Raw genomic sequence first — 15360 nt, 5'->3', positions numbered from 1 at the left:
CCCTACAGGCCCACGAGGCTGGAGTGACGGGTTTGGCATCGGCAGGCGAGCCATCTGTTACAACAGCCGTCGCCCCCGAAACCACGACCATGCCGGCCACAACGACTACTACGACGGAAGCCCCGACGACGATGGCGCCGACCACAACAACGACCACCACGACGGTGGCTCCGACAACAACGATGGCGCCTACAACCACTGCCTCCTCCACGATGGCTACCAGCAGCACGAAGGGGACCTATCCGGGGGTCCACAACCAGGTGGCCGAGAACACCACGACCGCAGCGCCGCCTACCACCACGGCCAAGCCAAGCGTGAGTTCATCTGCTCTGTTTTAGCGTGTCCGAAAACGGGTTACCGTTGGCTGAACACCGGGTTACTCTTGAGTTGTGCGGTAGCAACAGCGCTAGTAGCGACATGTGACGTACAGATACCAGACAGCACACGAAGCTAATAATGCTCGTGAGTTACCGTATTTTACCTAACTGCTGACGTAAAGAATTGTTAGCGACATAATCGATAACGGGCGGTCCCGTTATGCTATTTCTTCGACAAAGACACTCATGCGACATATTTTTTTTTCAAATTCATTGTAGTTGGACAAAGCGTCCCAAGATATCGCTACCAGCTTTGCTACTACTGTCCATGGTGTAAGAGAACTTCTTGCTGGGCAAGTTGGTATTGATCCATTATGCCTATTTTTAAGGCGCCAAAAAAAAAACGCACAACACACACGAGCAGACAACGGGACAGAGCGCCTGTCCCGTTGTCCTCTCTTGTGTGCTGTGTGTTGCTTTTTGGCGCCTTAAAAATAGGTACCGTCCGTGGTTTCGATAACTCGATAATTCGTAAACGCTAGCAAGTTCACGGAGAAATTAAAACTATGTATAGTATACTTCTTCACACTAAGTCTGGGCCAGCAGCATGAATCGACGGGAGTGGCCAAGTGCGCGTAGGCACCTGCGTTAGGAAGAGACCGGCGGGAGGGGGGGGGGGAGGGGGGAGGGGGCTTTCTGCGAGTGCCCATCTAGTGAACACGTCCATTTCGTCTTCTGTTAAAGTGCTGATTGGCTGATAGCGCCTGTCTCCTTCTGACGTTTACTCCAGTCCGGCCAATCCGAACGCCCACTAGGTGAACAATTGCGTAATAACACCCCCCACTCCCCCCAAACGACGTTAACCACAGAAAGGTGACGCGCGGGAGCACCTCGAAGCGCCATCTCGAGGAGCGCAACACAAGCTTCCAGCCCTGTGGCTATAGTTTCAGCTCGAGTACTTTTTTTTTTGTGGCAGTATGACGTAGATCGTGAAGCTTGTGTACGTCTATCACATTTATTTGATCGCAACGGAAAGAGCATTGTCTACTCTTCTTATTTTTACCGGTGGTGTAGCTGTGTGACGTGTCCGATGCAGTTACTTTGGTCGCACAGAAGACTAAAATACAATACAAGCGCTATTCGGCCATACGCTATTCGCGTCAAATCGTTGCAGCCTCCCATGCCTGCCGTCTCAGCCTTTGCACAAGAAACGTGACTGGTGTCGCTTACATGGCTTTCTTTTTTATTTTTTCGAATTGCGCGGCTGATTACGATGGTACTGCAGCTCATTGAGGAAAACGGGTAACTACAGCCTTGTGTGCGCTGCGCGCATTCTTCTTTAAACATGCTCAGTAACCCATGAATCAGATCTGCTTCACTTAACTGTTACAGTTAGCGTGAAATGCGTGTGAAGAGGCGGCACAGCCACGCAGCTGCCGAGTTCACAGTTAAATTCAGTGCTAGGAACGCCATATTGAACTTTCTGCTCTGATCTACCGTACGGCCATAACTCTACATATAGACACACTGCTTGCATATAGATAGTTGCACGTAGCTGTAGCTGGGCATGCGGTATCCTTGTGAAGTACAGGAGATACAAGAAAAAGAAAAATATACAATAAGATTGAAAAGATACAAGAAAAAGCACAGGAGATGCAAGAACGCCGTGGAGAAGGCAACCGCCCACTACAGCCTGCCCGCGTCTATTCCTCACAATGGCGGTCGAAAACCAACGTTTTCTGACTGCGCCACAGGTTTGCCGGCCTTATGCGAGTCTTCCAAATTTATTTTTTACTCCGAACAGAGGGTATTTTGCAAAAAAAGTGTGCTATTTATAGCTCGTTTCAGAAAGCATGGTTAAGAATGTTAGGTAAGAAAATTTCTAAATGCGTTTTGTTTTATAGGGCTTCACGCGCAAATGGATAATTTTTTGCCATAGTGCTGCCGCTAACTTGGAAAAAGATTTCGAAAACAGTAATTGTTTACATTTGCTTCTGCAGAAGATTGTGCTGCATTACCTATTTATTTGAAACACAATTTACTTCGGTGTTAAGGGCTACTCCATGATGTGCTGTAAGCACTTTTACAACGCCGCCAGTGTATTGTTTAGCTTCGCAAAAAAAGAAAGAAAAAAGTATTCTTCACACATCATTTAAGCTTTAACAACAGAAAACCAACTTTTTTTCTTTTTGCATGAATAAGCAATTACATATGGCATTTCGCACTGGCCAAAAGACAGGATAAATTTTTACTTGGTATCGAAAAAAGTTGAAGAAAGGCTAGGTCGTTTTGTATGGAACGATCCCTTACGCACCTTGCCAGCCATTTATTCTTTCAAACGGCGCGCTCAACTCAATACACTTCTTTGCCGAGGCGTCTGTAGATTGAAACAGCTCTAGCTACTTGAAATGAGCATGAGTTATGTGCAGAGTCAAGAGGAGACGTAGCACCACCAACGATTATAAAACGGCACTATTACGCTGTTCAGTGCCACTACAGCATTGAGATGGCGCGGTCAACAGTAAGCAGAGAGGAAGGCTGTGGAACGCAGTGGCTAGGGGCACGATCGCGTTCGCTCACCGCAGATTGCAATAACCTGCGCAAAAATTCAGCCTAGTGTAGCAAAGACTACGGTGAACCCTTAGTGGAAGCATAGCGCTCCTGCCGAAAGAAAAGGACTTGCGAATTATGGTTTGCGCTTAACTATGTTACTTTTATATTGATTTCCTTTCTCTCACCTACATCACCTCGAAGTAACGAAGCTTCAGCCTGACCGCTGAAAGATTCTCGCTGACACAGTGTGCCCGACTGTATCCCGGTCACCATCTATGCCTCGTTTTATCTTTACGAGTTAATGAATTGATGCCAGCATGTGAATTTCCATGTTTTACCTCAGAACCTATGCTAACATGCGGTTTTCATTCACCGTTGCCAGGGTGCCAGCATGGGTGCAGCGCTGTCGGTCGCAACGCTGGTCTTCGGGCTCTGCCTCGTCCACCTGTAATTCGATGGACAGAAGAGGGCGCTCGTCCGGTAAGTGAGCATGGCTGAATGCGAAGCCGTAGGCGGTCGAATAGCGTTGCCTCAAACAGTGTCGCGTGCGGCATTTTCGACGTACTCGAATGCGGAAGTCATATCAGTGCCCATAAGCAGCACCAGATATTTCTTGTCAGTATTTTTTTCTCATTGACGCACGCCAGAATGAAAATTAATCATTAGCGGAGAGTGACTTCCACAAGCTTAATAAGAAGTAAGGGAATTATCATGCACCTAGAATTATATTTGAGAAAGTTTGTCTGAATAAAGCTTTTTAACTACAGCGATAGGCAAAAAAAAATTCACAGGAATACAACACAATGCTAGTGTTTCTTCTTATATCAATAAAACCAGCTCAATTGTTCCTGGATAAAGACGGCAAGCTGGGCGAGTTGGTGACTGAACATGTTCCTATGGGTGGGCAGCGCAACCCGGACGAAGGACGAGAGGAAGTACACAACACGAGCGCAGACTAACAACTGGTTTATTATTTCAAGCAACGGACTATAATATACAGAGAATGTAAACACGTGTAAAATGACGTTTACTAGGGTGTTAGCCTATCTTGCCATTAAAAAAATCAGCTTCTTTATCCTGTAGAGTGATAGAAGGCTGGCTGACGCATGCGCCTGAGTTCACATGCATGAGGTAGGCCTCTACAATCTCGCGGTTAGTTTGATGCATATTTTTATACAGCATTTCCGTTTGTTCAAACATGGGTTTGCATGAGCAAACTCTACAATGCGCGGCCAGATTCGAACTTGTTTCATTCCTGATCGCACCTTAGAGCCTTAGGGAGAACCAAGGTGCGATCAGGAATGAAACAGGTTCGAATCTGGCCGCGCATTGTAGAGTTTGCTCATGCAAACCCATGTTTGAACAAACGGAAATGCTGTATAAAAATATGCATCAAACTAACCGCGAGATTGTAGAGGCTTATACTTCATGCATGTGAACTCAGGCGCATGCGTCAGCCAGCCTTCTATCACTCTACAGGATAAAGAAGCTGATTTTTTGAATGGCAAGATAGGCTAACACCCTTGTAAACGTCATTTTACACGTGTTTACATTCTCTGTATATTATAGTCCGTTGCTTGAAATAATAAACCAGTTGTTAGTCTGCGCTCGTGTTGTGTACTTCCTCTCGTCCTTCGTCCGGGTTGCGCTGCCCACCCATAGGAACATGTTCCTGGATAGTTGTCGTTTCCCGCTATATTTCTCGACCTCGGTGTCAATGTCAGCAAGTAATAAGTGTGTCACATGGTGCACTTTTGATCGAGATAGAGCTCGATCCGTGTCGAATTTCTCGGTCGCGATTGGCTCTTTTGCACAAGCTGCGAGGTGGAGCCAATCGTGGGCGAGAATTTCGATCCGGATCGGCCTCGATCGCGATCGAAAGCGGCCGTGTGACACCGGCATAAGATGTGACCAATGTTTTGAAGGTAGATTACCATTCACGTGTTATAACCGGTTACCATTTCACGTAATCTCGTCTACGGAGACCACTGTGTAATGTATCAAACTTGCAAATGTATCTGTCTGGCGATCCCGCGCTTCTTTCTTTTAAAAATTCAATTAAATTATGGGGTTTAACGTGCCAAAACCACTTTCTGATTATGAGGCACGCCGTAGTGGAGGTCTCCGGAAATTTCGACCACCTGGAGTTCTTTAACGTGCACATAAATCTAAGTACACGGGTGTTTTCGCATTTCGCCCCCATCGAAATTCTGCTACTAAGTTTACTACTAGTATCAGAGAAAGCAGAAAGGTTACATGAGGTAATCTTGTGGGGCTAGACGTCATAGACCAAGCTTATGCCACATTTATAAGATGTCTGCGAGCGTCAATGTGTTGAAGATAGTTATTCTAAAACTGTCGTGTCTACGGCAGGCCGCGACGTAAGAGCAGACTCTGACACGCCACTTGGCAGATGCACAGCAAAAGACCCCCGTGTTTACTCTTGCCTTGCTTATACAGGGTGTCCCAAGTATCATGCACCAATCGTACGGCCCGCTGTAGGCACTCGCCGACAGTTTGCGACAAGCGTAGGATTGGACGCTGTCCGCTCAGGCGCTTCAGAAGCATCATCCCAACCACTCGCCCGCCCACAGGGCATCGCAGGCACTTTTCCTTCTTCATATAACCACAGGCCTGTGCGAACGTCTTTGACAGCGTGGCGTGTCCACGGGCGAGCACACATTCACCGCGTGTTCCCTTCCTTCCTTTTTCTCTCTCTTCCTTAGATTTCCCCTTTTCCTTCCCACAGCGTAGGATAGCCAACCATGCAGGCGCTTTTCTGGTTAGAATCCTCGCCCTTTCTATTTCGCAATCCCTCTCTCTCCTTGTGGCTGTAGTTCTTTTTGCTAGCTCCGCAGACTGTACTCAAGTTGCCATATCTAGACATTCCTCACGACCCGCTGTGCTAGCTTAGCGGCTGTGGGGTCGCGCTTCGAAGCGCGACACCATATATGTGTCCCCACACCGAGGTCGCGGGATCAAAACATGGCCGCGGCGGTCGCATTTCGATGATGGCGAAATGCGAAAAATCGCCCGTGTACCGTGCATAGGGTGCACGACAATGAACCAGGTAGTCAAAATTAATCAGGAGGCAGACACTGTATAGCGCGTACCTCATAATCGGATCGTGGGTTTGGCCGTAAAACCCGAGAAACAAAAATAAGTATTCAGAAAAAAAAAGTCGGTATAACAAATGCTGCCGAACAAAATCCAAAGCAGTGCATTATTGACATGGTCGTCTTTTTCCATGATTTATTGAGTTGGCAGAGCGACATAAATCGAGCAGAAAATAAAAGCGTAACGTACAGCATTTGTTACTAAACGAATTCACAAGAACCGTGCATGCTGTCCTGCTGAAAACAGGAAGTTCCCATAGGGCTAGCACGAAAGCTTAACTCACAGATTCCAAAGCTTAGGAGTGCGGCCTTGTAAGTAAGACTCAAGAAGTCGTGTGAAAATCATCAGGAAATTTTGTGTTACTTTGAAGCTTATGATGCTCTTGGTGCAACCACCATATCAGCTCAGAAAGAGGACGTCATGAAACCATAAACCTTTTGGTCACCCAGTGTGGGGCCTTGTCTGCAAACGTTTAGGCATTGTAACGTCTGTATTACTTCCGTTTGAGCTACAGGAGGCCTTTACTAACACATGCGGCCTTTAGCGCATGTAGTTACGTTTTTTTGCCTTTAACTAAGACGTAAATGAGCAAGAATGAGCATTTATTTCATGATTACATCCTTAAGCAAGATTGAATAATTACATGAAAAACACAGCGCGCATCTGTTAGTGCTAGTGTTTTGTGTTAGTGTTTTGCTTTCTTGAGCGCTTGTAACCATGTTTCATTAATGTCAGCTAGAACACAGCTCGGGCCCTGCCAGGGACCGTGATACCAAGCCCGGGCCCGGGCGTACATGAGTGTGCCCTGCCCGGCCTGGGCTCGCGGTTCCAAGCCCGGGCCCAAGCATCACCCACGTGTTCATTAATAAGCTTAGCCAAGGCCCGTGTGTTCAAGAGCAATCCCGACGTGCAAGTAAAAAAAAAGGTTACTTACAGATTGTACCGTATCTGTCAGCCTTACCTTCTCGGGGTCTGTCAGCTGCAGTGTATAAGCAACAAAAGACCACAATTTTTGTTCCTCTCATGGGAACATCACTGATCTGGCCCATTGCCTGTGCTGTTGTTCTTCTGCTGGCGCGCATGCATTTACCTTGATCGTGCGATTCGGTCCTATGAGGTCATTTCGCATGCCAAGATATACATGATAACGATAATAATGATAATGATAATATATACCAACAGGCGAATTCACGAGCATGCAGCATAACATAAGCGCACAAGTAGACAGACACACCCCTGGCGTTAGTGCTAAAATAACATGATATTATCGTGAGTTGTAATAGTGCAATCACAACAGTGGTTCGTTCTTGTGGAAAAGAAAAAAAAATTAGAACTTCATCTGTCGTTCTATTTTCTTTGCTAAGGTAACTAAGAGCCAGCTCTTTGCGCATGTCACTTCAGCTTGGCACAGAATGCCTTGGACCATGTATTATGCATAATGTTCGCGTGTGCTCGAAGACACTGCTCAGGCCCTTTCACGAGCGTGCTCGTGCCCGGCTCAGGCCCGTGGCTTCAAGCCCGAGCCCGACCCGGGCCCGTAGGAAAACGCTGCGGACGGCCGGGCCCGTGTAGTGCTCTAAATTGTCAGCAACCAACTTGCCCAGCAACTCCATCATTATGCTCTCTTCGCAGTTGCTGCTGGAGGCGGAATACATCCTCGGCCATCGACTCACTCCGGTGGCGATTGTCTCCGACCATCCAGCAGCAAGGGTCGAGATCCTTGGGGGAAATCCGCCTTGGTCCACGAGGGCGGACCAGCGCGCGCTGCACAGGAAAGCGGGACCAAACATCACGTGCGAAAGAAAGGGACGGGGGACGGGGGGGGGGGGGGGGTCAAGAAACGGTGCGACGACGGAGAGTACGGTGCCTCCGCACGACGAAGGGCACCACGCCCAGCCATCATCTGCACGTGTCTGCACTACTTCGCGTGGTGATGAAGATGTATTACACACCACCGGGGCCACGTTCGGACTCTCTTTTAGTGGCGCTTGTCGGCACTGGCCTACTGCCACGCGCGTTATCTAGTTCACATTTTGTCCGAAAACTGGTCTCCGTGCCATTTCATTTGCTTTTTTTCTTTTTTCGTTGTGCACACGCCGAATATTTCAAGACTGAAAAAAAAATGTAGAAATCTGCTTTGAAATTGCGTTTTCTCAGAGAGTAGAACTTGTCGCTGTCACTGTTGATCAGCTCGTTGCTTCTTCAGCTGTCACCTCAGTTTCTTCGCGAAAAGTGCGGCGCGGTCGTTAACGCCGTAGCCTACGATCGCTGTCATATCTGACGATTCCGTCCAACGATCGCGTAATACGCGCAGTGCTCTGTCCGCGGCCGGTGCCGAGTGAACTGGCAAGAGGTATGCCGTTCTGCTCAGCCATATTGAACGGTGCCGCCGAGAAACCTCAACGCTCACCTTGCTTTAACTTTCAACATTCACAAACACAGTTTACAGATTAAAATTAGCTTATTCTAGTTGACATTCAGCAGAGCCGGTGTTTAGCCTTGCGTTTTCCGGCAGCATATTTCGCATAAATATAGCTGCACGGGCTGTAATCGATTAGACTCTACTTGCACCGTCGACTTCTATAAGGAGGAGGAGGAGGAGGAATGAACGTTAATTGTGAGGGCAAAGTGCCGCATAATGTCCTGTTCTCGCTTATTTATAACCGAGCTGTTACGGGAGACGTATGATCTGTTCTCGGCACTATGAATGGTATACTAAAGAAGATATCTTCTCCGATCGCTAAACGAAGCACATCCAATGGATTTTACCGCTGAAGCGAAACTTGTACACCAATCTGTTGTATCAAGCTGCAGAAATGTAAAGAAATAGAGACAGCATAGAACTGTTATTGAGTAGAAAGTAGGAAGGTCGTTGCTAAAAAAGCACTACGTTTTATTGTTTCGGCGTAGTCAACCGATTGCTATGCTTTTGTTTTTGTTATTTGACATTGCGAAAAGGTTGTCATATTGCGGTTTCCACGATGACCCGAAGCTGCCCGTTACCATACGATTTGTTCTCTTTCAAGTGATCTTGCAGTACGATGGAGTGAGTTGGCATTTGGGAGGCCAGTAGGAAAATTGAAACGAAATTCTTAAGCTATTGTGGCGCATTCTACAGCAGAAGCCAACTTAGCTAACATTAATATGAGAGATTCTGTGCATCTCTCTAACAGAACATCAATGCAATTTAGGCCATCGGCTTCAGGCTACCTTTACTTCCAAATGGATACCCTCACATCACAATCTACTCGGGCACTTTAAGTTAAGAACACATTGAGCTATCAAGTGCCTTTGATATTTTGCACGAAAAAGGCTTATATTTTGTATGAGATCACAGATAAATTAAATGATAGCCATTAAGACAGGCTTGTGTCGCCATTCGAGCATTTCCCGATAACAATGCGCGATTACTTTGGACCAAGCATTGTGCGGGAGATTTTTGTGACGCACTGATGAGGCAACCTGTTCACTGACTTACGTTCAGTTGGCCTCGGTCTATCTGTATAAAGGCCTTTCTACCTACTACGTCACGATTACTTACCTTCAGAAGCGCTTGTACAAAGGATGCCTTGCTTTTCTGTGGCTATTCTTGCGTCATGTTATTTTAATAATGTAGCCAAATCACTTCTTACTGGTAGAAAAAGATGTCTTAAACTGTGGACCGCTCTCAAATAATTTCAAACCTTCGCGATCGACACCTGGCCCCTCTTTGTCACGGAATGCATGGTGCCTGTTTTCTTGTTACAAGGTTGCCGGCCTAAATTTATTTATTAAAATTTTGGTAAGTCATAGGCCACGACGGTGATTAAATACCAACGCCGTTCATGAGCCGCTTGCGCTCTATCAACGTTAGCTACAGCTGAGGTGACAAACTATAGGGCAGTGAGCACATGGTGTAAGTCCTGCTAACCTTTATAATTGCCACAATGGTGTTGCACAGGTGCTATAAAATGCGCAACATTGGAAAGTTTTGCTAATAATGTCACTAAAACTGGCGTCTTCAGCCGCGATGTATTGTGTAATTTTTAATAATATGTACTTTGTTCTTTTTGTTTTTTTTTATTGCTAGTCAAATGCAATACACCTGATGTTGGCACTTTTAAATCTTTGGTTGCGGTTTCTTGTTGGCTGTTCGTCTTTCATGTTAGAAAAGAGCTGTTTGCTGTTCTTGCTCGCTGTGCCGGTGTGTTGCTGGGGAATTGGAGCAAAGTTGACAGTGTACATAAACAGCTACCGCGAAAATTGCACGCTCAAGAGCCCGCCTACCACGAGTAAATCGCTCGATTCACGCTAAATGTGCCTTGCTTCGTCATTAGTTGCTCTATTAAAAAAAAAAGCTCTAGTGATGAAGAAATGCAGAAGAAATTATTTCAACCGGAATAAGATTTGGTGCGAAATAGCAAAACAAACTGCTTTCCTAGCAAACAGAGAAGCTCCACGGCTGGCAAGGTCGCATTCTACCCCAAATATTCAACCTTGCTTGCCTTGAATGGTTATGTGCTCTACCAACGAACACAACGAATACACATTGTATTATGAGGCACAGAAGAGTGCATTATGGCTATGTGAACCCTTGGCAAGTTTTAGTCTGGCGGCCGCATTTGTTTCACTTAGCAGATATTTTCAATATGGTCTGTACTTACAAGTGAATTTGTTTTCTGCAAGGACGTCAGCGAAGTAACAGCTTAAAGTATTTCTCTTTGTATGATAACTCTATGCTTGTACACAAATAGCTAGCTTTGATCGCGGCTGCCTTGAGGTAAGCAAAGCGAACAGTCCGGTATTACTACTGCTCTTTAGTAATTTCAAACAAAGCGTCACCTAGAGGGTCGTCCACATTTAGGGGAAACACCTCATTAATGTTCAAGCCCACCTAGCAGCCTAAATTTCGCGTGAAATCAAGATGACAAATTTTTCTAAGAAAAATAACCGCATGAGTCGTCGTATAAGACGCATTTTTTCTGTAAAAAAAGAATGGTAAGGGTATTCTGATAGGAGGTGCTTCCCCATAAAGTCTATGACCCTGTAAAATAAACGTTTCTGAAAAAAAAAAACAGCAACAGACACACTTCACTTAGGTGCAATACTGTTTGGTTATCTGCTTGCTGTTCCTTGTACTGATGTGTGTGCTTTTCTTTGTTTACTTTTTTATTTGTACATGTGTATAGGCGTCTCTGCATAGATTATTTTCGTTCCTCTATATACTGCCGTATCGGATTATGCTTTTGGGCCATGTGACCGCAGTGCTGTTCATCTTGTGTGCTCTGTTAAAAAAACACTTGCACGTTGCACTTCCTTAACAGCGGCTGATGTCGGTTAGGCTGCTCGAGGAAACCTTTTATCCTTTCTTTTTTGCCACTGCTGTCGGTTGTTGAGATAATAAAATACATTTACTCAATTTTATTGGACCACGTGCTTGGTTTTATCCTTACATGCTTCCTGAGACGCATCAAAAGCAGCCCCCTCCGCCGTGTAATCCAGTGCGATTAAGCCAAACAGAATTGTGCATAGACGGTCGTTCATCAGGGCAAGGCATCGTCTGCCTCCTTTCCTTTCTAGCATACGACAATTCCAAGACAGAACCTAGAACTGAAAGATTACACCGCAGTATGGGTTGTCGGAAAAATCACAGTGCTCATTTATGGGTTTCATGGCATCACCTATATAGGACACAACTCGGATGGAAAGCGCAAATAACTTGTCCTTCTTTTTATATTCCAGTGAGCACGACCTCCAAGGTAAACACAAGCTCGAATTGTTGGAGGCCGCCAGCATCCTATCGGAACTGCGAGAATGCATTTGTTTTTAAATTATCTTCTGCATTATTTTAGTCCAAATGGAAAAATAAATATGATGGAAGTAGGCGGATAGCACAACATTGACGGAACACAAGACGAAGGAAACATGAACACGGCGCTGTCTTTCTTACAACTCATAGTTTTTGACATGTAGGCATGTATACACCTTTCTAGTATATGTATATATATAATTCGAAAGTTAAATTGAGGGGTTTAAATCATTCGCGGTATCGCGCCAGAACCTGAATCTTTAACGGTTCGAGGACCACATCATTAGTGTTATAAATTACTAGAAAACCAGTAACGTAACGGAAAATATTGGTAAATTTCGAAAGCTGCAGTTTGTCATGCAGTCAGCTATCAAGATGTGCAAAGTAAGGGTAGCTAAGAATTGATGCGCACAGTTTGAAAAAAAGTTAAGAAATGCTCCAACGTAAATGTATTTTCTGCTCTAAAATAACTTTAATTAAACTATGGAGTTTTACGCGCCAAAACCTAAAAACAGGAAAGCTTTGCGCAATGTGTTTGAAAGTAAACAAAACAGCAAGGAAGCCACAGTACTGCTCCGTAGGTCATGAAAACACCTGTATTGAGGCTGTTGTCTATTCGGCCCCGCTGTCCCGTGGAAAGAAGTATGTGGGACAGACAGGTAGGTGCATAAGTGATAAATTAAAGGAGCATAACTACAACGCACACAAAGCGATTAGTGGGTACCTAGGTCTCCACTGCAGGGATTGTAGTTGCACTCCTCTCTTTTCAGGAACAAGCGTTATAGCAAAAAAAAAGAAGAAGAAAAAACTAGAGAAATGATTGAAGCCGCGGAAAGAGCACGTCTGAAACAAAATTCTGTTAGTAGGCCTTCCCTCTGACCTTGTCACAAAAAGAACTCAATTTTTTTACTCACAGAGTACACAGCACGTGCTTGTGAAGCAAGTCGATGATGTAGGTTATAGGGATATAAGCGTATCATCTTATGATAGCCTTATTTTGCTTCATGTATTTTTTTTTACTGTAAAGGTATATATATGCCATCGTGTCAAAAATAGTCATAAAATAAGTTGTAATTCAGCGCGGCGTTCGTCCTTTCTTCGTGTTGTGTTCCGTGAATTTTGCGCTGTCCCCTTATTTTCCCGCCCTGAACCAACTAGCCCATGCCACAACACCAGCAAGAGGAAGGAAGCGTGGACAAAAAAAAAGGGGGGGGGGTGAGGGAGGGGCTGAGCTAAACAAGGTTGTTTTTTCTTTCTTTATTCGGGAACATAGTTGGAGAAATTATAGGTTTACATAGTAAAGGAAGTTACTACCCGACACAATTTCTCGACACACGCCTTTCTCTGTTTTTTTTTCTTTTTTCTTCGAATCAAAGGATACATGTATATTCAAGCGATGCGTTTGTTTGGGTACTTCTCCCGCTTTTTCGCCGTCGTTCTGGCCTGCTATCGCTAAACGCTTGGAAAGTGGCAGCGCAGTAGGGACAGGAAGGATCGGAGTGGAGAGAGCAGCGCATAGGTGGCGCCAGTGCGGAGGAGAACCCCACGCCAGGATTGGTCAGTGCACGCGATGACGTAGCGCCAGCCGTGGCACGAGCGCCAGTGCTGTTCGTCTTGCAGTGGAATTACTTCAGTTGTCTGTGACGTCATCGAGGCCACATGCGGCAGCTGCCAGCGTGGTCATTCGGCACTGGTTTCCCCTCCGGAGCATAAACAAAACAGAAACATGAGTATGTAATACCCTAATCTCGGGGTCTTCAGGGGTATTCCTGAATAAATAAACAGATAAATAAATAACAAGATTGTGTGTTGGACGTAAAGCAAGGAAAATTAAGCGGAACTTCCCCGAACGAGAACTGTCCACGATATGCGCAGCATTTTATGGTGGTAGGGTGGGTGCGGAATGTGCTATGCGTGGTAATGATGTTTCTGTGGGTTATGCTGATGTAGTATGCGTTGTTTATTTATATTGGGTGAGGAATACGAGCAGTGAGATGCGCATATTTACATCGGCGAACATAGACACTTGGCACCACGCCGACCGTCGTATAATGCTACGCATATCTTCGACCGTTCTCGTTCAGAGAGGCTTCATTTAATTTGTTTGCGCGATACCCCCTGCAGCATAACCAACGCGTGCATGTCATCATAGAAAGAGGAGGGGGGACGGCTGCGCATGAATGCGTAATTAATGCATGAGTGGATCATTTGTTACGGTACTCCGGATGGAAGCTATCTAATGGGAACTTTCGCCCTTTATTGGGAAAGTGGTTTTCGAGCTTCGCACATAATTTTTAGAGCGACTAGCAATACAATGCTACGCAATAAAATGGGCCTAAACCGAACTTTCACGTCCCATGAAGTCGAACGGAGCAGACGACGCCGTGCTAAACTGCAACGCCACCGCTGCTCTGCTAAACAAAAGGCAGAAAGGGAGCACCAACTGTAACAAATAAAATCCGCCTGAAAGCGACATGACGCCACCATTAGCAGCGAAGGAAACGACCAGAGGCTCCGACGCATACCTGAGCCGTCACGTCAGCATGCTTCGAAACGATATTTAATGGCAGTTGCTGACATATATTCACCAAACATTTTATTTAGGACCGATTCTACTTGCTCGAAGATTGCACGGCCACTTATGGTGACACAAGCTGTAGCTGACAATAACTTCAGGAGGTTTCTGCAGAATATTGGGCTGGACCTTTCAGAGCGCTGGGGAGGTGTGCTGCTAAAGCAGTGCATCGCATATTTAAAGCTGTATTGCAAGATTGAGTGGGTCAAGCAGTGTTTCTCTGGCCCTATTACTACGATTTTAACTAATTTCCGCTAGCAGTAATGCTGCAACAGAGTGCTACCTTGAACCGGATGGTACATAATGGGGCGAAAGAACAACGCTCTTGAACGGGTCAAAATGAGACAACAGAGACAAACGCTCTCTCGTTTCTGCTCAGCACTCGTGTTTGTCGTCTCCTCTTGCAGCGAGACTGACTGGACAGCCTGGCTCAGTTCCGGGGACGTCGACCGTCAGCTTGAACTGGTGGACTGGGCGGAGAAGGCCAAGCAGGCCCAGGGCCTTACTTGAGCCCGATCCCTCAGCCACGTACCCCTTTACCCTTCCCGCCTTTCAATAAAGTTTATCACCACCCCCCTCTTGCCCTGTTCAAAAGGGATATTGGTTTGTCCCAGTAAAGCTTAGTTGCTGTCTTGTATAACCTTTATATAACCTTTGAAACACGTTCAAAGGACTTGTCACATATATACCACACGTAAAATGAGAACTCTTCCCGGCGTGCCACAAGCACCTTCATTGGCACACGCTGCTTTTGGGATGGGAAGAGAATACATGGCGCAGAGCCGAGGCCCGGCAATTCTCATATTCTGATTTTGCTCGCGCCAACGCATTGATAGGCGATTAATAGGTGACTGCCCGCAATAAGCATATCCCACAGTCTCCGAGGTCGTCGTCATCATCCTCACCGCAACCACCATAAATACCATTATAAATTATATTGCAAGACGCGTTGCCGAGCAACGTTGAAAACAACTAGCTGCGTTTGCGGAGAATGTTGTGGCAGTTGTAAC

At 45.8% G+C, this 15360-nt stretch overlaps 1 protein-coding gene across 1 annotated transcript in view; it reads left to right on the top strand.

Moving 5' to 3' along the window:
* The window catches only part of LOC142586198 (uncharacterized), a 104051-nt gene extending 92661 nt beyond the window's left edge, over nucleotides 1-11390 (top strand). Inside the window, exons 3-5 of the mRNA XM_075697452.1 lie at nucleotides 9-314; nucleotides 3253-3350; nucleotides 7620-11390. Of these exons, the coding sequence (XP_075553567.1) occupies nucleotides 9-314; nucleotides 3253-3350; nucleotides 7620-8012 (797 nt within the window). The 3' untranslated portion in view covers nucleotides 8013-11390. The remainder of the gene's footprint in view (nucleotides 1-8; nucleotides 315-3252; nucleotides 3351-7619) is intronic.
* Nucleotides 11391-15360: the final 3970 nt, after the last annotated feature.

This window comes from Dermacentor variabilis, chromosome 6 (assembly GCF_050947875.1).
Source record: "Dermacentor variabilis isolate Ectoservices chromosome 6, ASM5094787v1, whole genome shotgun sequence".
In the NCBI taxonomy this organism is placed as follows: domain Eukaryota; kingdom Metazoa; phylum Arthropoda; class Arachnida; order Ixodida; family Ixodidae; genus Dermacentor; species Dermacentor variabilis.
The sequence above is the reverse complement of the archived record's forward strand: the minus strand, read 5'-3'. Positions and strand labels throughout refer to the sequence as shown.